Below are 22,692 nucleotides of genomic sequence, written 5' to 3'. Positions count from 1 at the left end.
GTGCCAAAATGGCGATGCCTAGGTTTTAGAACTAAGTTTTCCGGTAGGCTTAATTTGGGGCGGTGGTGGATGAAAAGGAAACAGGGAATTATAGTGTCAGGGTTGTGGAAGATGGAGGAAATGGGGGTGTTGTCCAGATTTGGAGTGGTCGTGCCTGCTGAGGGACGGAGCCAGAGCTGAGGGAGTAATTAGGCGACCAGAATTGGCTTAACCCTTCGCTGTCCTGTTTACTCTTTGTATTAAGCCCCTTTGACACCCTTGTTAGTTTAAGAAAGGGTGGTCCAGGAGGGAAGAGCCTGGCAGGATCCTTACCACCCGCTCCCCCTCTTTTCCCTTTTGGTTCTGTCTCCTTCAAATCTCCCTATCTCCCTGTAGCTTCTCCATTGTATTCACGTCTGCGCGCCCCCCCCCCCCCCCCCCCCCGTTCTTTCCCCAGCATCTCCTCTCCCCTTCTAGCTCGGTCTCTCCCGCCTCCCAGCTGCCCGCCACCGGCCCCCGCTTCCTGAGCGTGCAATCATGAAGGTGGTGAACCTGAAGCAAGCCATTTTGCAAGCCTGGAAGGAGCGGTGGAGTGACTACCAGTGGGCAATCAACATGAAGAAATTCTTCCCCAAAGGAGCCACGTGGGACATTCTCAACCTAGCAGGTCTCCAGTGAAATAGGAAGGAAGGATGGGAGGGCTACACCCAGGAAAGTTGTGTCCACAGGGTCTTACTTTGTGATTCCTCTTGCAGAAGCACTGCTGGAGCAGGCCATGATCGGACCTTCCCCCAATCCTCTCATCCTGTCCTACCTGAAGTATGCCATTAGCTCTCAGGTAAACGGCCCCACCGGTTCCAGAGGGTGAGGGTGTGAAGATATGAAAGACATAGAGTACCGTTGTCGGCTCATATCCTGTCCAGGTGAATTGGTTGGGATATACCAGAATCACTTCTCTGAGCCGCAGTTTTCTCATGGAAAGAATAATACTTCATTAACTTATTCTACAGTAAATATTCACGAATGTTTGTATGTGCCAGATAGTGCTGTAGGCCCTGGGGATATGGCTGTGAACAAGGTCTGATCCCAGCACCCAAAGAATTTAGTGGGTAATCTATAATAATAAACGCGTAACATGCTAATTAGACCAGACAGCCAAACGACGTTCTGGACGTCCTTCCAGTCAAAGCTGTGGCAGCAGGGCCGAGGCAGAGGCCGTTAGGGGCGATCAGGCAGGCAGGCAGAGTGGTTAGGGGCGATCAGGCAGGCAGGCAGGTGAGTGGTTAGGAGCCAGCAGTCCCGGAATGCGAGAGAGATGTCCGACTGCCAGTTTAGGCCTGATCCCATGCCTAAACTGGCAGTTGGACATTCCCCGAGGGGTCCCGGATTACGAGAGGCTGCAGGCCAGGCTGAGGGACACCCCCGCCTTGCAGAATTTCGTGCACTGGGCCTCTAGTGCAGATATAATAAGCCATCAGTCCCAGGATAGGCTTATGATGTGGCTGGGACAGGGTACTCTGGGAGTCCATGGAAGGGGCACCTCATCCATCCTGAGCAATCAGAGGGATGCGATGTTCAAACCAAGACATGAATGTTGAGTTAGCCAGGCAGATTGATAAGACTGTACATAGTGTTTGACAGTATTTCCACTCATACTTGCCAGTGCTGGATAGAATCTTACAGATTTATTTCCAGAGAAGCAAAAAATAACATCATGTTATATTATGTATTTCCATGATTGTGATGTTGAGCATATTTTTATATGCATATCTTCTGTGAATTACTTATGTGTACCATTTGCCCATTTTTCTATTGTTAGATTGTTTTCTTTATTTTTTTTGGTAACAGCTTTATTGAGCTATAGGTCACGTATTATATAAATAGTTTACCGATTTAAGGTATATATCTCACTAGTTTTTAGAATACTCAGAGTTGTACAACTATCACCACAATCAGTTTGGAATATTTTCATCATTCCAAGAAGAATTCCTACTGATTTTTAAGTGTCTTTTAAAATAATCTATCTTGCCCTAGCTGGTTTGACTCAATGAATAAGAGTGTCGGCCTGTGGACTGAAAGGTCCCAGGTTCGATTCCGGTCAAGGGCATATGCCCTGGTTTGGGCTTGATCCCCAATAGGGGCGTGCAGGAGGCAGCCAGTCAGTGATTCTCTATCATCATTGATGTTTCTATCTCTCTCTCCTTCTCCCTTCCTCTCTGAAGTCAATAAAAATATATTTTAAAAAATCTATCTTGTAATCTTTATCTGTTATATATGTTTTCAGTTTTCTTTCTGTCACCTTTAAGTTTGTGATTTTTATTTTCTTGGCATGCAGAAGTTTTTCTTTAAATATTTTTATTGATTTCAGAGAGGAAGGCAGAGGGAGAGAGAGATAGAAACATCAGTGATGAGAGAGAATCATTGATCGGCTGCCTACTGCACACCCCCCACCGGGGATCAAGCCTGCAACCCGGGCATGTGCCCCTGACCAGAATCGAACCCAGGACCCCTCAGTCCGCAGGCCAATGCTCTATCCACTGAGCCAAACGAGCCAGAGCGGCATGCAAAAGTTTTTAATGCATCTGTTGCCAGATTTAGCCTTTTTCCTATGTGGCTTTTGTCTTGCATAAGGGCTTGCCTGCTCCAAGGATCAAAATATATTTTTCTCTAATTTTTGCCAACACTTCACTTTTATTTTTTATGTTTCTTTTCTCTGACACAGTTAAAATTTATTGCAGTGTGAAACAGAGAGCCAAGTTTGTTTATATATTTTTTCAGACAGATGGACAGTTGGCTCAACTACCTTTATTGAATAGACCATTATTTGTCCTAGCCTAAATTTTCTTATAGACAGGATTCCATTTCTTGACATTCTAGTTTATTTTATTGATATATTGGTCTTTTCTTGCACCAGTACTTTATTGTTTTATACTGTACTTTTATAATATGTTTGATACCTGGCTAGGCAAGTCTTCCCATAGTTTTATCTCTCAAAAATTTCTTGAGCCAGGCATTTTCATTTCCAGACAAATTTTATAATCCACTTAAGTTCTTTTTAAAACCCTATTATATTTTGATTGGGAGTTCCTTGACTTTGTGGATTTAGGGAATTTGTGGATTAACTTTAGAAAAATCACTTGGATTGTAGTTTGAAGAATGGGTTGAAAGGGAGTAAGAAGTCAAGGACACGATTTAGTCTGGAATATTTTTGTTGTAAAGAACCAGAGAGTAAATACTTTCTGATTTGCAGGCTTTATAGTTTCTGACACCACTGTTTTGTCATTATAGCTTGAAAGCAGATCTAGATAATATGTAAATAAGTGGGCATGCCTGTGTTCTGATAAAACTTTATTTACAAAAAAGGTGGATAAACCAGATTTAGGTTGTAAGCCTTAGTTTTCCAACCCCTAATTTAAGCTATTGTAGTAATTCAGGAAAGAGATGATATTAGTATAAACTTGGGAAGTGCCAACCATGGCTGTTAGAGCATTAGCCTGCAAACCAAAGGGTCTTGGGTTCGATTCCCGGTCATGGGCACCTGGGTTGCAGGTTCAATCCCAGGCCCCAGTCGGAGTGAATGTAGGAGGCAACCAATCCATATGTCTCTCCCATATCAATGTGTTTTTTTCTCTTTCTCTCTTGTCTCCTTCTCCCCCCCCCCCCCCCCCTAAAAATCAATGGAAAAAAATCCTTGGGTGAAGATTAACAAAAAAATAAAATAAATAAAAATAAAAAACTTGGGAAATGGCAGCAGGAAAAAAAAAAAAAGATGAATTCAAGTGCAGTGTAGCTCAGTTGGCTGGGCATCGTCCCGTGCAATGAGAGGTTGCCAGTTTGATTCCTGGTTGGGGCACATGCCTGGGTTTCAGACTTAATCCCCCATAGGGGGTGTGCATCCATGTTTCACTCTCCCATTGATGTTTCTCTCTCTCCCTCTCCCTCTAAAAATCAATAAAAACATATTTAAAAAAAGATGAATTCAAGAAGAAGTTAGGAAATGGCATGGAGAGCGGATTTGGTGATTAACTGGAGGAGAAGTGTGAAAGAGGAAAAAATCCAAGGTAGTGTCTAGGTTTCTGGTTTGGAGGACTGGCTGAACGATGGGATCGTAGGAAGACAGTGGGAGTAGAGTAGGACTGTTAGGTTTGGAGTGCAGATGAGGGGTGGAGATGGCATGTTTGATTTTGGCCTTGTTACATTTAAGGTGGCTCTATGGGCTATCAAAGAGAAGATACTGAGTAGGCAGTTGAACATACATGTCTGGAACTCAGAAGGAGATGCCTAGACTAGAGCTGTTGATTTAAGAGTCATCCTCTGCAGATGGTAATTGAAACTGTGGGCATGGGTGAGATTGCCCAGAGAGTGTGGAGAGTGAGCAAGGAAGGGAGTGACCAAGCCACATTCCTGACGAACCAATCACATTTAAGGAACACACGCAGGAAAGGAATTCCTTATAGGAGTCTGAGAAGAAGGGGTCAGCGAGGAGAGAAGAAAAGAAAAGCGAGAGAGCGTGGTCTCAAGAAAAGTCACAGGAGGAAGGAGAGGACTGAAGAATGAGGAGGTGTTTCCTGGTGTTAGACGCTGCTGGGAGGTCATTGAGATCAGAACTGAGAACTGTCCATGGGGTGTAACAACAAGAGCTTGTTGATGAGCTTAATGAGAGGATTCATGCCGTGGGAAGGACAGAAGTGATTGGAATGGGTTGAATTGCCAGCAGGAGGTGGGGAGGTAGACAGAGAGTAGAGAGAACTCTTATGCCTGTGAGGAGCAGAAGAGAGGGTGATGGTTAATTGGAAGTGGGAGGTCTGCGGGAAGTTCCTTTAAAAATAGAAGAATCTTGAGATGTGTAAACACTGATGGGAAAAGCAAGAGGGATAAAGAGGCTGAAGTAACAGAAATGAATGTACATGGAAGACCTTCATGACTTCCAAAGTGCTGTGCAAAATTAGTCATTTATTTTTCCTTCAGAGTTAAGAGGCTCTTTGGTCCAGTGCTGTGCTCACAGAGGTACTGAGGAGCAGCTGGGGTGTTGACTATGAAGAGCAGAGGAGACTAGAGAGCAGCTGTGGGTCAGTCTGGGCTGGCGAGGTGTGCAGTGGCCACACAGACGTCTCCGTCCCTGGGCTGCTGGTAGTTTAGCGCTCCTACGTTGATGGATATATTAAGACTGGAATAGGTTAAATCCTGCTGTTAAAACAGTTCACCATGTGGAAAGTATTTTTAGGTCTCTAGAGTAGAAGTGCCTTATTGATACTGTTGGCAAAAATTTACTGAACAGAATCCTGAATTTGGAGATCATATAAACATGTAACCAATGACATCCTTCAGAACATGCAGAATTGGGGGTGTCTCTTCTGGTAGTTTGGGGTCTGTTTCTAGTGGGGACATCCAGCTCCCCCTTCAGGTTGGTATCCAACAAGGTTCCGTTCTCTGCCAAGCTCTTGCTATGGGGACATCAGTTATAAATAAACAAACACTCGCCTGGAACGTTACGGTCATCCTGCCCAGGCAGGCACCCAACTTTCTGATCACTGTCAGACACCAGCGTTGGCTTCACAGTGCGTCCTGCTGAGAGTGGCACTAAACACTAATTGTGTATTTAAGTCTTCTGTGTGCTTTGCACCTGTTTAATCCAAGAATATTTGTTAAAGATGTCTGAACAGAGAGCAGTCTGTTCAAATTATAGGAAAATAAGACATGAAAGGCATCGCCCTACTAAGTTCACCCTACTAAGGTCATCGAGGCTGACTTAGCTTTCTCCTTAAGTCTTTGGAAAGTTCTATTTTTCTAGTGAAGAAAACCCACAAGGCAGGTAACTAATTATCTTGACAGTTTCTGTCATTGTATTTTGCTTTTTTATTTGGTGTATTGTGCCACTAATTTTGAGTATACAATTGTGACTGTTTTCTGTAGTATTACTCATTTTATCAGCATGCTATATATTATTATTATTTTAGAATATGACAACTTAAAAGATTTTTTTGTGGACAAATTATTTCTTTTGAATTATATCTCTGACCTTATGGTAATAAGTAGGTTTTACTAATAGAAATTTGTTTTAAGGTAAATTTCCCCCCCAGAATGTTAGTTACATGACATCTTAGATATCATAATGAAAGACACATCAATCATGAAAGAGAATTCATCGGTCGAAAACAATAAAAACTTACGGAGAACCTACTGCCTGCTGGGCCCCAGGTTGGGTTCTAGAGAAACAATAATACCTTTTAAAATTCTGTTTAACTTTAAAAAGCCACATGTGGCTAATGGCATCGCTATTGTCCAGTGCAGCTTTAGAAGCTACTTTGGGAAATGCTGATCTAAGGGTGTGTTTTTACTTATTCATTCTATAAACATTGTCAACAAGTTCATGGGTCACCGAGTAAAAGCTTCCTTATCCTCACAGAGCTTCTAGTTCGGTGGGGGCAGCAGGCACCAGCTGTGCAGTGATGGGCACAAGGGGGTTACTTGGAGCACAGAGGATATTTCAGCTTTGGGTGGGAGGTTGGGGTCGATCAGAGAAGGTGCCCTGGTGGAGTCCTCGAGAATAACTCCTAGGAAAATGAGTAAGAGGTGAAGAGTGGAATTCACTACCAATGTCAAGGTTCACTTACTACCTAGTCACTGCAAGAAATGTGTGCTTGTCTCCAGTTCTTTTTTATTTTATTGATTTCAGAGAGGGAGGGAGGGAGGGAGGGAGAGAGAGAGAGAGAGAGAGAGAGAAACATCAGTGATGAAAGAGATTCATTGATTGGCTGCCTCCTGCACGCCCCCCACTGGGAGTCAAGTTCACAACCCCAGCATGTGCACTGACCAGGAATCAAACCATGACCTCCTGGTTCATAGGTCAATGCTCAACCACTGAGCCATGACAGCCAGGCTGTTCTTGTCCAAACAAAATCACTCTTTTTTTTTTTTTTTTTTAAATATATTTTATTGATTTTTTAACAGAGAGGAAGGGAGAGGGATAGAGAGTTAGAAACATTGATGAGAGAGAAACATCAATCAGCTGCTTCCTGCACACTCCCCACTGGGGATGTGCCCACAACCGAGGTACATGCCCTTGACCAGAATTGAACCTGGGACTCTTCAGTCCGCAGGCTGACGCTCTATCCACTAAGCCAAACTGGCTAGGGCAAAATCACTCTTGATAGAAGTTGTAGGAGTAAAGGAACATAACCATTCTCCTGTCCGCCGGCAGTCAGTTAGACTCTATATAGTGGACAGTGACACATGGCACCTTTGAATGCCCCAAATCATCTTCTGAATGGGTTCATGCTTATGATGTCATTTGCGGTGAGTCTGATAGAGGGAGGAATGGAGACAATGCCTAGTGTTTTGCCTTGTTTAGTGGGCTGAGGAGGCCTCTTGAAAGGGTTGAGGTTTTAGGAGAGCTGCCGCAACTTGAAGTGTCAGCGCTTGTTCCATTCAACTGTGGAACACCGGTTGTCTGAACTTTATCTTTCTTCTTTCTCTCCAGATGGTGTCCTACTCCTCTGTCCTCACAGCTATCAGTAAGGTATGATCATAGCTACCCAGAGGCTGGGTGGGGGCCAGGGGAAAAGATACGGTCATGACGGAGGGGGCCCCACCTCCTTGAATGCTCTGATCATGTGGCCACGGAGGCTGGACAGGCAGCCCACGCTGCCTCTGGCTGGCTTAGCTGCCCTTCCCTGGAAGGGAGAGCATCCTGGGAAGCAGGGGCTGGCAATTAGCCAATCTCCAATGTTGAGGGGTGCCCATTCTGAAACCTGAGGTGGGAGGAAAGATGAGTGTCCCATCTGCCTCGTGTGAGACCAGGGGTTGACTGTAGCGTCACCTCTGTTCTTTCCACAGTTTGATGACTTTTCCCGTGACCTGTGTGTCCAGGCGTTGCTAGATATCATGGACATGTTTTGTGACCGACTAAGGTAATAGCAGGGGTGAGGGGCTCACAGCCTCCAGCATTAGCTTAGTGTAAAGGAGAAGCTCCAAGTAGAGAGACTCTGTGGCTCCCCACACTTCTCCCCCCTGCTCACCCACACCCACCCATCCCCATCCTTTTCCACTTCGTCCTTAGGACAAAAATGCCTCTTCTTGATTGGGAGTAGCTCGTTTGAAATCTTGTCTAGTGGAAATCAACAGGGCTGTCTTCCCTAGGACTTTGCTAGCTTCCCAACTCTCTTCCCTCGTAGGGAGTGCCAGGCCCTCTGGGAACATTGGTGTGGGTCAGATTTCAGCCTTTGGAGCGGAGACAGATTTTGCATCCTTTCCCGTAGCTGTCATGGCAAAGCAGAGGAGTGCATCGGGCTGTGCCGGGCCCTTCTCAGCGCCCTCCACTGGCTGCTGCGCTGCACTGCAGCCTCTGCCGAGCGGCTCCAGGAGGGGCTGGAGGCTGGCACTCCAGCTGCGGGGGAGAAGCAGCTTGCCATGTGCCTGCAGCGCCTGGAGAAGACCCTCGGCAGCACCAAGAACCGGGCCCTGCTCCACATCGCCAAACTAGAGGAGGCCTGTATGTCCCCTCGTCCCCCTGAGCCCCACCTGCCACTGCTCCCATATCCGGTTCTTTAATTTCGAGGGGAGAGGCAGGATGGCATCCCACTTTTTTCCAGGAGGATCTGAAATCATCCCACTTCCTTTTTTTTCTCCCCATAAGCATTGCATACATCCCAGGGACTTGGGCAGGGTGGCACCCGAGCCAATCAACCAACAGGTATTTACTGAGCCTTATTGTATGCCCAGCACTCTGCCAGGTGCTGGGGGCGGGGGGTGGGGGGCTGCTGAAGGAGCATGTGGCAGGGTCCCTGCCTTCAACCAGTATACATGCCAGTGGGGAGCAAGACTAGTGTGCAATATACGTGGAAAAAATTAGAGGACAAGGCAAGCACGTGATCCATCCTTGTGTTTGTCTCCACGTTACTGGTCATCTGAAAAACAGATGACTGTGTTTGAGCGTTGCCTAACACGTCCTGTAGACATGATGCCTGTCTGCTGCCAGGCCTCCTGGGCCGTACACCTCTCGACTCAAGTGCACACGTTAAACATTGGAACTCTCCAGAGCCTGCGATCAGACAGATCACCTAGTGGGAGGGAGGGTTCTGATATTCCGGACGCAGGGCCAAAGGCCGCAGTCTTGCTGTGGCTTGGGACCACTGAGGATCTGTATTTCTCCAACAATGAAAATGCTAGAATGGGTTACCTCCAGGTCTTCAAGGCCTGGTTGAAGAACTTGTAGGCTTAGTATATTTATTACTTCCCAAAATATATTTTATTGTCTGGGTAAAGTATGGAAAGGTGACCATGATGTGAAAATTGGCTATGTTGACAGTTTCTTACCTATCTTGAGCACTTGACAAATGTTTACTGGCTGCAAAATGAATGAATATTTAGCTTAATGGATCTCAGGTCTCACCTCCCCCATGCTACATATAGGTTAATGGGCTAGTTGGTGCCATTCTTCATCAATTGACCCTCTGGAATTGTAACTAGGATAAGTGACTTATAATTAAGTGCTAAATCATGCAGTATAGACCATGAATTCAGGCATTGAGGAGAGATCAGTGGGTTGGACCAGTTGGGTGAGTTGTTAAAGCCGCAGGGGCTTGAAGGGAGGCTTGAAGGATAGTGAGAGTTGGCGAGGTGATGTGTGGGAGGGGCATTTCCGAAGGGAGGACAGCTAGAGCCAAGACCCAGACAGGGTGGAGGATACAGAAGGAGGTGTAGGAGTCCAGCTTGTCTGAGTTGGAGAGTGTTGGCTACTTGTAAGGCTGGCACACTCCTGAAGTGATCTGGGGCCACCTCTCTGTTCCAGCCTCTGGACTCCCCTCCCCGCCCCACCCCTGCCTCTCTGCCACAGCCTGTCTCTAAAGTCAGCTGCACGCATCCCTACAGGCAGGCTTCTGGGATTGGTTTCTAGGGGCTTCACTGTTGGTGTGCAGCCTCCTTTTAGGAACAGCACATGCTGCCCCCAGGCCCCCAGCCCCCATGTCACCCTCCCGGGAAGCCTCCTTTGCGTGGTTTTGTGGGCCCAGGAGGTCCCAAAGTTAAGGAGTTTGGGGCTACTCTCTCCCTCTCCTCTGTTTCCCATCATGTTCCTGCATTTCCTTTTCTCCACCAGCCTCCTGGACAGCTATTGAACATTCTCTCTTGAAGCTTGGGGAGATCTTGGCCAATCTCAGCAACCCCCAGCTCCGGAGCCAGGCTGAGCAGTGCGGCACACTCATTAGGAGGTACCCAGCTCCCAGGCCGATGGTGGGAAAGAGAGAGGGGAAAGGCCCTGGGTGGGGGTGGGTCGTGTGGCACCTGCCCCGACCCTTCTGCTCCCCCCTGCTCTCCAACACTTCCCAGCTCACCAAACGCCACCCCCTGTGGATCTGTCCCCTCAGCATCCCCACGATGCTGTCCGTGCACTCCGAGCAGCCGAACAAAACTGGCTTCCCCACAGTCCACGCGCTGGTCCTGCTTGAGGGCACCATGAACCTGACAGGCGAGACCCAGCCCCTGGTGGAGCAGCTGATGATGGTGAAGCGCATGCAGGTGGGTGGGCCAGAATTGCCTCTCTATCTCCAAGGCGGCGACCGTTTGTGTGCAAGAGGTAGGATTCTCTGGTCCTTCTGGGAGACATGGGGTTTCTCCTATTCTTGGGAAAGTGACTCCCAGTCTTGTACGGTTCTGCCAACTTACCTGACGTCCCTGTTTCCCAGTTGTAACCCAGCCTGATGCCCGGGGGCCTGCAGAGGTGAAGGGGGGAATGGGGCCCCTCTCAGGCCTTGCCTTGGGTCTTCCTGCAGCATATCCCCACCCCACTTTTTGTCCTGGAGATCTGGAAAGCTTGCCTCGTGGGCCTCATCGAGTCTCCCGAGGGTACGGAGGAGCTCAAGTGGACAGCTTTCACCTTCCTCAAGGTACCTGGGACCTGGAGCAGCAGGAGAGCCCGTCTAGGGATGGTCCTCGGGAAAAGCAGCGACTCCCTGGGCCTTTGCCCGTGTTTCTCCCGCTGGCGTCACGCCCAGCCTGCCAGGTCCCCCAGCACTAGTTCCCATCGATTCTTTTCTCAGAGTCCCAGGGCCATATTTAGCGCGCTGGCAGCTCCTGCTGTGTCTTAGCACACAGGTGCTCCTTAGCTCCATCTTCAGCCAGATTCCTACAGGGCAGTCACGGGAGCCAGGGAAGCAGGCCGCAGTCCTTGAAGCGAGGACTCCACTTCTGCTTATGGCATTTCCTCGTTGAGCCAGCAGATGGGGGGTCCCTGTGTCCTGTAGGCTGAGGGCACCGGGCACTTAGGTACTGTCGCTTTCTGATTTGGCTTCTAGAATGCTTTCGCTTTCAGGGTAGGGGTGTTCCTGTCTCTCTGCCCAGAGCAGGGGCCGGAGGGGGTGCCTTCAGTTCTGGGTGAAAGAGAAAAACTTGTGCTTCCTGTTTTCCCCCTGCCTCATCCTCTAGATTCCACAGGTTTTGGTGAAGTTGAAGAAATACTCTCATGGGGACAAGGTGAGTAGAAGAAATGAGATGGAGGGGGCATAGGAGCAGGTAGATCCTTGTCTCTGCCCTGGAGAAGCAAGAGCAAGGGGAGAGTCGCTGAACTGGGCAGGAATGTGTCCTTGTTCCTGTGGGAAGGGGAGTGTGTATGCACCTGAGCATCTGCGTGCACCACACACAGGCGCCCAGTCTCCAGAGAGAAGGCAGCCAGGCTGCTCAGGAGGCAGGGTTGCCTGAGATGATCAGGACCCGGGTGGCCATGGAGGGCGATGCCCCAAACTCCCCCCCATTGTAGTCACTGGAAGCCAGTGGGTAGGCACGGCCGACTTGTAGGCTTTTCTATCCAGCGGTGTCCTTGTGAGCCTGCCGCAGGCTGTGGGTGGGGAAGAAGACTGAGAAGCCAGAGGGCATTTCTGGCTCTCTGTAGGACTTTACCGAAGATGTCAATTGTGCCTTTGAGTTCCTGCTGAAGCTCACACCCTTGCTGGACAAAGCTGACCAGCGCTGCAAGTACGAACTCCCCTGCACTCGACGGGGAAGTGTCCTGAGCTCTCCCACTGCTCTTCCTGCCAGATACGCCTCAAAGGACTGTCTTACTGTTCGCCCCCTTGGCAGGAGCAGGAGGCAACAGCCTCCTAGTTGCCAAATGCCCGAGCCCCACTCCCCTCTCCCTTCCCTCTGGCGCTCCAAACGTTCTTTATCCTGGGGGAGGGAGGATCCCGGGCTGGGACCCTTGCTGCTGCCCCTCAGGAATCCCTGCTCTGGGCCCAGTCCCCTCATCATCTTTCTCCCTCACAGCTGTGACTTTACAGACTTCCTCCTTCAGGAATGTAGGAAGCAGGGGCTTCTGTCTGAGGCCAGTGTGAACAACCTTATGACCAAGCGGTGAGTGTGAGCTCCCTCGGGCCGGTCCAAGCACCCTTGGCTCTCCCTCTCTCCTGTCCAGACTGGGCTACTGGGTGCCTTTCCCCTCCTGTCTAGAGTTTGGCTTGCGGGTGCTTGGGGCCAGGAGACACTGGTTTCTGCAGACTAGGGTTTTGCCCCATTAGGTACTGTGCTTTGACTCTCAGCCTCCTTCGTGATCAAAGTCAAAATCCTAAAACTTCCTCCAATCTTAAATGAACTTTCAGGACAGGTGTAATGACCAATGACCAAAGGAAGCGATTGGATATTGGATACGCTTTCATAGGTGTCACCATGGCACCAAAGGTTCTCCTGTGCTTCCCCCTTCTCTGTGCCTCTGCTCCTGGGGCTGGATAGGGAGCACGTCAGGGACTTATCTCTGTTCCTCTTCTCTTCTCTGGGCCGAATGGTAATGGCCGCAGTGCAGCAGACCGGGAGCACGCACCCCAGCAGAAATCAGGAGAGAACGCCAACATCCAGCCCAATCCTGGGCTGATCCTCCGAGCGGAGCCCACTGTTACCAACATCCTCAAGGTGAGTGCGCCCGTCCCTTGCCACCAGGGTCGTCTCTTCCCTCTTTGCAGTTTTCCCTCTACTTCCAGATGAATACACAGAGGCCATAGACCTCCCTCTTCTGGCTTCTATACATAGTTACTTGGGAAGTAGAGAAAGGGGGACCTTCCGCAAGGGAAGCTGCCATTGAAAACTAACATTTATTGAGCATCACTTGTAAGCCAGGCACTGTGGTAGGTGCTTTCACGTAGCTCGTCTTGTGCAGAAACAATGGAGAATTTCACAGCAGGGACCTCACCTGCCCGGTCCTGCCACCCTTGTCTCAGTTGAGTTGCGAGGGATGGTTTTGGCGAGCAAGGATAAGATTTTAGAAACTGTTTTCCAGATTGGAATCAGAAAGACGTAGGTTAAGTTGCAGGTCCTGGTGTACCATTGAATGGAGACATGCAGAGAGAGAGACTGTGGCTAGGCTGTATCTGGGGGGGTCTTCAGTGTTCTTCAGGACTTGATTTCCTGTCGTGTCCCCAGACGATGGATGCAGACCACTCCAAGTCCCCGGAGGGGTTGCTGGGGGTCCTGGGCCACATGCTGTCTGGGAAGAGTCTGGACTTGTTGCTGGCTGCAGCCGCTGCCACTGGGAAGCTTAAGTCCTTCGCCCGGAAATTCATCAAGTAAGGAAGGCCGAGCTCTGGCCAGGGCCGGGGCGGCATATCTGAAGTAAGAAGTAGCAGGATGGGGCGAGGCTCTGGGGTCTGAGTCTCCCGGGATGCTCAGTCCAAGGCAGAGCATCCCAGCTGGAGACCCTGGGGGAGGACCGTTTCTTTGGACATGGGGCCTCGTTGCTCTTCCGCTGAGGATGACGTGGAGGAGTTGCAGGAGGTGACAAGGCGGTGAACGGTGGCGCGGAGGGGTTCTGTGTGCGCCCAGGCGTTAACCGGGGGCTCTCCGGTTCTGTGGACGTATTTTTGTTAACCTGGAATTTGACTGTAGAAATTGTTCTGTTCAGTGAGCCATTCTCTAGGTTTTGGGAATCTTTAAAAATGAAGTTCTCTCTTCTGTAGCAGTGGTGTTCATTTTAAGTTTGACCTGTAATTGGGACTAGTGAGTGCTCTGGGGTGGGTGTGGCCCCCCACCCTCAGCCGTCACTCCGCCCTTGCTCTGGTTGATGCGGCCTCTCTCCATTCCCTCCACAGTCTGAATGAGTTCACGACACACGGCAGCGAAGAAAGCAGTAAGTCAGCTCTGCGCATCCCAGGCCCGATGGGCACTGAGAGACGGGTGTGTGGGGAGAGCTCATGAGGGAAGAGGATGCCTTATGTGGGTCTTGGGAGGCTCTTCTCCCCTGCGTGATGACGCATGAAGCCTGTGGCAGGCTTGAGAGGGTGATGCTGGGAAAGGGTTCTCCCACAGCCACCCCTTTGTCCCCCCGTAGGATTGGGTTGGGTGTTGGGGGGAAAGAGGGTATCGGGAGTCTGATTCCAAGGAAGGAATGATGTTCCAATTGAGACTCAAGAAAAGGATTCTGAGCCCCAGGGCTTTGAAGGAGACACTGGCTCTGACCTTCCCTGAGATGACTCCTGACCCAGACAAGGGCGTGGGGCCCTGCCCTGGGCTGCGGGTCAGCCTTCTCATCCTTCACAGCCAAATCGGCCTCCGTCCGAGCCTTGCTCTTCGACATCTCCTTCCTCATGCTGTGCCACGTGGCCCAGACCTATGGCTCCGAGGTGAGTGAGGAGAGCGGGCAGGTGAGGGGCAAGAGGGAAGGAAACAGCCCATATCTCTCCCCCCTGTCACCCCTCCCCTCCCACCCCACCCCTGTCAGGTTCTTGGTGCCGAAATCAGGCATCCACCCAGAGAACGTAATGGAAGTTAGCAGAGGCCCTCCTGGTCGCATCCCAAATCCTTCAGTGCCGTATCCCCGACCACTAGGTGGCAGCACCGCCCTCCTCTTTCCCTGTAGCTGGTTTGCCCCCAGTTCTCCAGGCGACAAATGGGAGCAGGAAGCACCAGGGCAGGTGCCCCCACTCGGCTGGTGACTCGCCTCCTCTCCCAGGTGATCCTGTCTGAGTCGAGCGCAGGAGCAGAGGTGCCCTTCTTTGAGACCTGGATCCAGACCTGCATGCCCGAGGAGGGCAAAATCTTGAATCCTGACCACCCCTGCTTCCGGCCGGACTCCACCAAAGTGGAGTCCCTCGTGGCCCTGCTCAACAACTCCTCCGAGATGAAGCTGGTGTCAGTGCCTGGGCGCCCACTCCCAGGGGCGGTGGGGGGTGCCGGTCCCTCTCCCTCAGCCCACCCCTCGTTCCCCGGGTGATTCTCCCCCCCCCCCGCCCCCCCCCCTCGCAGGCAGATGAATTGGCACGAGGCCTGTCTCAGCATTTCAGCCGCCATCTTGGAAATCCTCAACGCCTGGGAGAACGGGGTGCTGGCCTTCGAGTCCATCCAGGTAGCGCGCCCCCCCTTCCCCCCCACCTTTCCAGCAGCCTTCTCGCTTCCCTGGGACACAGAGCCAGTCCTTGATAGGTGGTTATATTTCATAAGAACAAGGAGGCAGACCCTTAAGCCAGGAGCTCCTGTTTGGATGTTGATCTTCCCTGTAATCATAGTCCCAGCCGCTCCCTCCCACCCAGGTGACTGGGAAAACCAAACTTGTGGTGAAAAGAGGTGTGGAGTGTGGCCCAGGGCTCGGCCTGCTGCACTCAGCGGCCGCAGAGGCTGCGGAAGGTGATAGGCAGGGAAGGGGAGATGGTGGCCCCGGTCACACTTTCCCTCTCTCAGAAAATCACAGATAATATCAAGGGGAAGGTATGCAGTCTGGCAGTGTGCGCTGTGGCCTGGCTGGTGGCCCACGTGCGGATGCTGGGGCTGGATGAGCGGGAGAAGTCGCTGCAGATGATCCGCCAGCTGGCGGGGCCATTGTACAGTGAGAACACCCTGCAGTTCTACAATGAGAGGTCAGTAACCCGCCCCTCCCTTCTGGAATGCTCCAGGTCTGTGGTGCGAAACGGCACCTCCAGGAACCGATATCTGACCCTCTTACCTTCCCAGACACGCTGCTCACTTGCTCACTCACTTCCTTGCTCGCTCACATTCCTATTCACGTATTCACTCACTGACTCAGCAGCAGTTTCATGTCTTATCTGGCACCTGCTGTGCCCAGAAATACAGACCCCAAACACCTATGATTCCTGCCCTCAAGGAGGTCGAGTTCTGGAGAGCTAGCTTGCCACAAGAACAACGCGATTGTCTTAGCTGCGTCACTGTCCAGAAACTATGAGCCCATCTGTAGATTTCACAGACCTTGGCCCTGCCCACTCCCCTCAGCCCCCACCTGGCTGTCTTCTGTGACATTTTTCTGCCTTGGCTTCTCATGGGCTTCCAGAATCTCCCTGGTGACTTCAGCCATGTTGAGTTCAGTGGTGTTGGTTCACTCACCTATCCAATAAGCTTTTTTTTATTGTGGTAAAAAATATATATATAATATGAAATCTACCATCTTAAACATTTTTGGTTGATTGATTTTGGAGAGAGAAAGGGAGAGAAAGAGAAGCATCAATTTGTTGTTCTACTTATTTATGCATTCACTGGTTGCTTTTTTTTTTTTTTTAATATAATTGATTTTTTACAGAGAGTAAGGGAGAGGGATAGAGAGTCAGAAACATCAATGAGAGAGAAACATCGATCAGCTGCCTCCTACACACTCCCCACTGGGGATGTGCCCGCAACCAAGGTACATGCCCTTGACCAGAATCGAACCTGGGACCCTTGAGTCCGCAGGCCGACGCTCTATCCACTGAGCCAAACTGGTCAGGACTGGTTGCTTCTTTATATGTGCCCTGACCAGGGATTGATCCCGCAACATTGGCGTATCAGGACGATGCTCTAACCAACTGATCTACCCGGCCAGGGCCCATTTTAGCCATTTTTAAGTTAGAGTTCAATAGTATTAAGATGTATATATTTTTTTCATATATATGTTATTCATTTATTATATAACAGTGGGACGAGAGATTATTTTTGTTTGTTAATCCTCATCCGAGAATATTTTTTCCATTGAATTTTAGAGAGAGTGGGAGGAAGTGGAGTGGGGCGAGAAGGGGGGAACATTGATATGAAAGAGACACATTGATTGGTTGCCTCCCGTATGCGCCTCAACCGGGGCTGGGGATCCAACCTGCAACTCAGGTACTTGCCCTTGACCGGGAATCGAACCCAAGACCCTTTGGTCTGAGGACTGACACTCTAATCAGTGAGTGAAACCAGCCAGAGCTGTATATTCACATTGTTGTGAATCAGATCTCCAGCATTTCCATCTTTAATCTGAAACTCGTGCTCATTAAGCAACAACTCACACTGTCCCCACCCCAGCTTTTCATAACCACCATTCTGCTTTCTAATCCTATGAATTTGACTGCTTTAGATAACTCACGTAAGTGGAATCGTACAGTATTTGTCATTTAGTGACTGGCATATTTCACTTAGCACAATGTCCCCAAGGTTCGTCCACATTGTAGAACATGTCAGAATGTCCTCCTTTTTAAGGCTGAATAATATTCCATTATTTGTATATGCATACCATGTTTGCCTATCCATTTATTAGTCGATGGGCACTTGGGTGTTCATCACCTCTTGGCTGTTGCGAGTAGTGCTGCTGTCACATGAGCATGAACCGGTCGGTAGGTTGTGCACAGGGTGGCCCTCAGGATGCCTTCCAACGGAGAAGTGGGACACTGAGCTGAAAGGAGGTTGGGGAGGGCCTGTGAAATCGCACCTGTTTTTCCCCTTGCCTCTTGCTTTTCTTCCCTCATCATCCTCCCTCCACAAAGAATGGAATGTTTGCTCTCATGTAATCCGCTCTAAGCCCTGACTCTGTCTGGGTGAGGAATAGTGGGAAATCTGTGGCTTCATCATGCAGGTCAAAGCAGTGGCTCTGAGAAGTCACAGGGACTTTCCCAGAGCCACCGCGTTCCAGGAACAGTTAGCGCTCAGGCCCAGTCTGTATTCAGAGTCGAAGACTCTTCCCGAGAAAATTCCTGGATATACACTCAAATGTGCCCAGCTAACCAAGGGCGGGAAGGAGAGTCCCGTGGGGCAGCCCGTGGGCCCCTGTCCTGGAAGTTTACATTGGTAGGAGGCCCTGGGTCAGGACCCCTCTTAAGCACTCAGCCCAGAGGGAAGTGATTGTTCTTACTTATGCCAGAGGAATTGGCAGGCCAGGCCTGGGGGTGGGGGGAGTTAGAGAGAGAAAATACAAATGCATTGCTAGATAACCTGGGAAAGGAAAGCATACCCGCCCCTGCCCCCCATAGGCTTTGTGCCCAGCAGCGAGAGTCCTGCCAGGTCAGGTCTGCTAGGGGTTTCCAACTTCCTCTTGTCTCCTCCCTTAGCATAGAATGGGGCTAATTACCCAGGAATGTTTCCGTAACCCAACTCCTTGGAAATGTCTGACCTGGGAGTTCCCTCCCCTGCCCTCCCAACCCCAGCTCTTGAACCCGTGTTGCCCGAGCCTCAAGTTCTCTCCCCCTCCCCCAGGGTGGTGATCATGAGCTCGATCCTGGAGCACATGTGTGCTGACGTGCTGCAGCAGACGGCCACGCAGATCAAGTTCCCGTCCACGGGCATGGACACGATGCCCTACTGGAACCTGCTGCCCCCTAAGCGACCCATCAAGGAGGTGCTGACAGACATATTTGCCAAGGTGCTGGAGAAGGGGTGGGTGGACAGTCGCTCCATCCACATCTTTGACACCTTGCTGCACATGGGAGGCGTCTACTGGTTCTGCAACAACCTAATTAAGGTACTTGGGGTGGGTGGGGGGTGGGCCAGCTGGGGAGCAGGTGTCCTCAGACTCCAGGAGACACCTGAGAACATGCCCGACAGCACCCAACTTGGTCCCATCCTCTGACTTCCCAACAGCTAGCCTGGTCAGCCGGGCCTCTCGGAGAGGTGCCTTCCGTGCTGCGAGAAGCTTCCTTAGAATAGAGGCTGGTCCCCATCTGGGGAGCTGCAGGGCAGAGGGAGGGATGGGGCAGCAGCTGGGGCTCCCTGCGTGCCCTCTCAGAGAGCCCGGCTGGAGTGGCAGGGATGTCAGAGCCCCACGTTCAGAGCCCTCAGCTCCTAAAAACCCCCTCACCTGCCCACGTAGGAGCTGTTAAAGGAGACGCGGAAGGAGCACACGCTGCGGGCGGTGGAGCTGCTCTACTCCATCTTCTACCTGGACATGCAGCAGGTGACCCTGGTCCTGCTGGGCCACATCCTGCCTGGCCTGCTCACCGACTCCTCCAAGTGGCACAGCCTCATGGACCCCCCTGGCACCGCACTCGCCAAGTAGGAGCCTGCAGAGCTTCAAGTTCCCGTAGCCCTGAGTCAGGCAGCCTTACCTGGGGTCACCCAGGAAGTGGGCCTGTGGGGAGGCCCTGTCAGATGGGGTCTGATCACCATGGGCACAGAGCCCCCCTTGCGGTCCCTCTAATTTCACTTCTTTTCCTGGAACCCTTTGCCAGGCTAGCCGTCTGGTGTGCCCTGAGTTCCTATTCCTCCCACAAGGGACAGGCATCTTCCCACCAGAAGAAGAGACACCGTGAAGACATCGAGGTAAGGGATCCCTCCATCCACTTATTCACGGGTTTGTTGAGCAGACATTTCCTGAGCCTCTTCTGGTAAGAGGCGCCCTCCCAGGCCGAGGCAGCCAGGCATGCTCCCTGACTCCGGGAAGCCTGGCGGCCACACGTCCACAGTGGTGACTGTGAGCAGGTTTCACTGGGATTGGAGGGGTGAGGAGAGGGCAGAGGGAGGGGAGCCCCCTCTGGAGGTGCTGACCGGGGCCCGTGGGGACTCGGCTCTTCCCGTAACAGTGAGTTCCCACCCCCAGGACTACATCAGCCTCTTCCCCTTGGATGACATGCAGCCCTCGAAGCTGATGCGCCTCCTGAGCTCCAATGAGGAGGATGCCAACATCCTTTCCAGTCCCGGTGAGTGTGGACAGGGCTGGGCAGCGGCTCCTTTCCTGGGCACTCGGTCCCCTGGGTGGGCTGCGCGAGGCCGCAGCGCAGGCTTCTTGCTGGCGGTCAGAGAGGGTGTGCAGGAGTTTGTCCCGTTGTGTCATCTACGGCTGCTGTTTCCACCCCCTGAGAGACCGGTTGCTGTGGAAGCTCTTCTGCCCGGCCCAGGCCCAGGGGCACACGGTTGTCTCTTCCCCACCCCTTACTTCCCACAAGCTACCAATGAGTCCACTGTCTGGGGCACAGTCTGTGCCGTTGACTCACCAGCTCTGACCTTCCTTCCCCTGAAACAGGCCCTGAGGCTGGAGCAGGCCTGGGCTGGGGCTTGGGGCTGCTCCCCACTCTTCCTGCCGAAGAGCAGCCCTCCCCCACCGACTTCCCTCGCTGTCCCTACCCAGGGCTCCTTCTGTGGCACTTACATTTTGCTGTTTCTAGAGATTTCTCTGAGGCTTTCTAGGGACCAGGGAACCACTGCACTTGAGCAGAAGGTAGATGCTCGGTCTGCCACCTACAACCCCCCTGACCTTTGACTAGTTACTTAGCATCTCTGATCTCGGTTTCGTCGTCTGGAAAATGGAGATGTGAGGCTTAAGTTGCTGAGTCCGTGTACAGCCCGCAGAGGCGCCTGGCGCCTGGTGGCCAATGTTAGTTCTGTCCCCTCTCCTCTGGGGATCTCTGTCTTTGGGGCCCCTTGGTGACTCTGGACCCAAGGACTCCTGGGCAGGGCCCTCCATGCCCGATGGGTGAGGGCTTCCCCGGGAGAGGGGCCTGGTCCTGAGCGCTCTCCATTGGCCCCACAGCCGACCGGTCCATGAGCAGCTCCTTGTCAGCCTCCCAGCTCCACACAGTTAACATGAGAGACCCACTGAACCGAGTCCTGGGTGAGTCCTCCCACCCCCACTCCTGAATGGGGGTTCAGGCCCGACAGCTGGAAGAGGGCCTCTGGGTTCCCCTACCTGCTCTGTCACATCTCCCTGCCTCCGCCCTCCTCCTCCCCTACTTGCTAGGTCTCCCATCTCCCCCGGGCTCCCAGGTTGTGCCTCTTCTGACTCACCCCCAATTTTCCTTTTACATCTCCTCTTCATGGTGTCCCCATCTTGGGGGACAGTCTTAGCACTGCTCCCCTTTCCCTTTTCGGTCCCACCTTCTCCCAGAGTCTAACCTCTTCCCAGACCCTTCTCATGGGATTCTTCTCACTGCCCCCGCCCTCACACAGCCAACCTGTTCCTGCTCATTTCCTCCATCCTGGGCTCGCGGACGGCTGGCCCCCACACGCAGTTCGTGCAGTGGTTCATGGAGGAGTGTGTGGACTGCCTGGAGCAGGGCAGCCGGGGCAGCATCCTGCAGTTCATGCCCTTTACCACCGTGAGTGCTTCCCGCTCACACGGGGGCAGCAAGCTCAGCAGAGGTTGGGGTTCAGCGGCGGGTGAGCCCTCCGGGTAGGGAGGGGGCCTTCTTTTCTCCTGAGGCACCGCACCCACCACGAGGGAGCCCCAGTGAGCAGCTGTCTGTCTGTCTGTCTGTGGCAGGTATCGGAACTGGTGAAGGTGTCAGCCATGTCCAGCCCCAAGGTGGTTCTGGCCATCACGGACCTCAGCCTGCCCCTGGGCCGCCAGGTGGCTGCCAAGGCCATTGCTGCCCTTTGAGGGGCTTCGAATGGCCACAGGGCCCCGCAGGGAGGGTCTAGCCCCAGGCGCCTCGAAAGGGAACAGTGCGGAAAGATGAGGCATCATTGCTCACATCCACATGATGTAAGCCCTTTGCCAGCTTCCAGATCCCTCCCCGTCCCTGACTTCTGGCTGCTAAGATGCCCCCATCTCTTCCATCATTTCCTCTCCCTGCTGCCAGCACCTGACGACTGTGAGCAGCCTGGCTCCTTAGCTCAGGACGGTCTCCCCGCACCACACTGCACCCGCTCCTGTGCTCCCTGCCTCCTCCCAGGAGGCACTTAGGTGCGGAGTGTGCATATGTATGTATCTGTGTATTTAAACATGTTTGCAACACATGAGGGACGTTCACGTCAGCTCACTTGTAAATAAAGATCCTGTGGATCCCTTTTTAAGTTCTGTCAGCGTCTCTGTCTGACCGTGGCCGGGAGAGGCTCATCCTGGGGGTGGGGGGTGGGGTGAGCAGAGGAGGGCTGGCCTCGGGGCCCGTGTTTGTCCACTCATTCAGGGCAGGGAGGGCAGTGGGAGCAGCTTTCCTTCCTCAGACCCCCCCTGGGATGATAACGAGTCAACACTGGCCCACCACCGCCTACACCCACCCCCAGAAGTCAGACTTTCTCTGAAAAGGGTGAGGCTTTGGCTAGAGGCCCCACTGGCGTTGGGGTAGAGTGTCCTGTTCTGATGCCCAACCCAGACCAGCCCACCCAGAGTCTGACTAGCCCAGAGTCTGATCTGTCCCCCAGAAGAGCAGTGGGGAGGGGGGGGGGGAGCTCTGTTTCACACGACTCCAAGCCCAGTTCCTTCAGGACTGACCAAGAGGGAGGACCCTGAGCCACACAGCTGGGAGGTCCAGCTGGCTCAGCCAGACCCTGCTCTCCAAGGAGCCACATGCAGACGGGAGTGAGAGCTGATGAGGACGGGGAAGCCTTGGGAGGGGAACTGGGGACTGGTTGGCCGGCTGGACTTCCCTGGGCCTGTTGAGGCACCTGGGGCCACATGAGCACCTGAGCTGAGGGCACAGAGCTGTGCCCCTGTGGGAAGCGGCCCCTCCCTAGCCGCAGCTCCGCCTCTCAGCCCAGGCGCTGAGACCAGCAGGAGAGCAGCGTGGGAGACCGCTCCCTGCCCATCAGAGGCAGCTGCGGGAGGGAGAGAGTGAGAGCCTGGCTTTGCGT

General features: G+C 52.2%; 1 protein-coding gene and 1 non-coding gene across 11 annotated transcripts; both read left to right on the top strand.

The window, feature by feature from the left end:
* On the top strand, positions 1-21,915 carry MED24 (mediator complex subunit 24). 10 transcript variants are annotated; one of them, XM_070392954.1, is made up of 27 exons: positions 1-43; positions 457-646; positions 735-817; positions 7,460-7,498; positions 7,816-7,889; positions 8,238-8,470; positions 8,615-8,671; positions 10,076-10,187; positions 10,344-10,494; positions 10,749-10,862; positions 11,401-11,448; positions 11,864-11,946; positions 12,235-12,321; positions 12,762-12,873; positions 13,381-13,523; positions 14,046-14,083; positions 14,494-14,576; positions 14,906-15,084; positions 15,199-15,298; positions 15,631-15,806; positions 18,385-18,649; positions 18,998-19,179; positions 19,356-19,446; positions 19,724-19,823; positions 20,654-20,734; positions 21,070-21,218; positions 21,383-21,915. In XM_070392954.1, exons 2-27 carry the CDS (start codon positions 517-519, stop codon positions 21,497-21,499), a joined length of 3,027 nt encoding a protein of 1,008 aa, XP_070249055.1. In that variant the 5' UTR covers positions 1-43; positions 457-516; the 3' UTR covers positions 21,500-21,915. The 10 variants fall into 10 exon arrangements, with proteins under 10 accessions (XP_070249055.1, XP_070249054.1, XP_070249056.1 ...); XM_070392953.1 differs by having other exon boundaries at positions 13,345-13,523; XM_070392955.1 differs by lacking the exon at positions 8,615-8,671.
* Positions 14,326-14,427, top strand: LOC138995269 (small nucleolar RNA SNORD124). Its single transcript, XR_011468587.1, has one exon. It is a non-coding gene; the product is annotated as a small nucleolar RNA SNORD124 (small nucleolar RNA).
* Positions 21,916-22,692: the final 777 nt, after the last annotated feature.

Source organism: Myotis yumanensis, unplaced genomic scaffold, assembly GCF_028538775.1.
Source record: "Myotis yumanensis isolate MYYU_CA2020_CCGP unplaced genomic scaffold, mMyoYum1.0.hap1 SCAF_16, whole genome shotgun sequence".
NCBI classification, from domain to species: Eukaryota; Metazoa; Chordata; class Mammalia; order Chiroptera; family Vespertilionidae; genus Myotis; species Myotis yumanensis.
Note: the sequence above shows the minus strand (reverse complement) of the source record. Positions and strands in the feature narration are given on the sequence as shown.

Excerpts from the sequence above, each read along its gene's own strand:
- MED24 (XM_070392947.1), top strand. The coding sequence starts at position 517 with ATGAAGGTGGTGAACCTGAAGCAAGCCATTTTGCAAGCCTGGAAGGAG. Across the intron at positions 647-734 it reads GGACATTCTCAACCTAGCAG|AAGCACTGCTGGAGCAGGCC; the intron begins GTCTCCAGTGAA and ends TTCCTCTTGCAG. Across the intron at positions 15,085-15,198 it reads TCCTCCGAGATGAAGCTGGT|GCAGATGAATTGGCACGAGG; the intron begins GTCAGTGCCTGG and ends CCCCCCTCGCAG.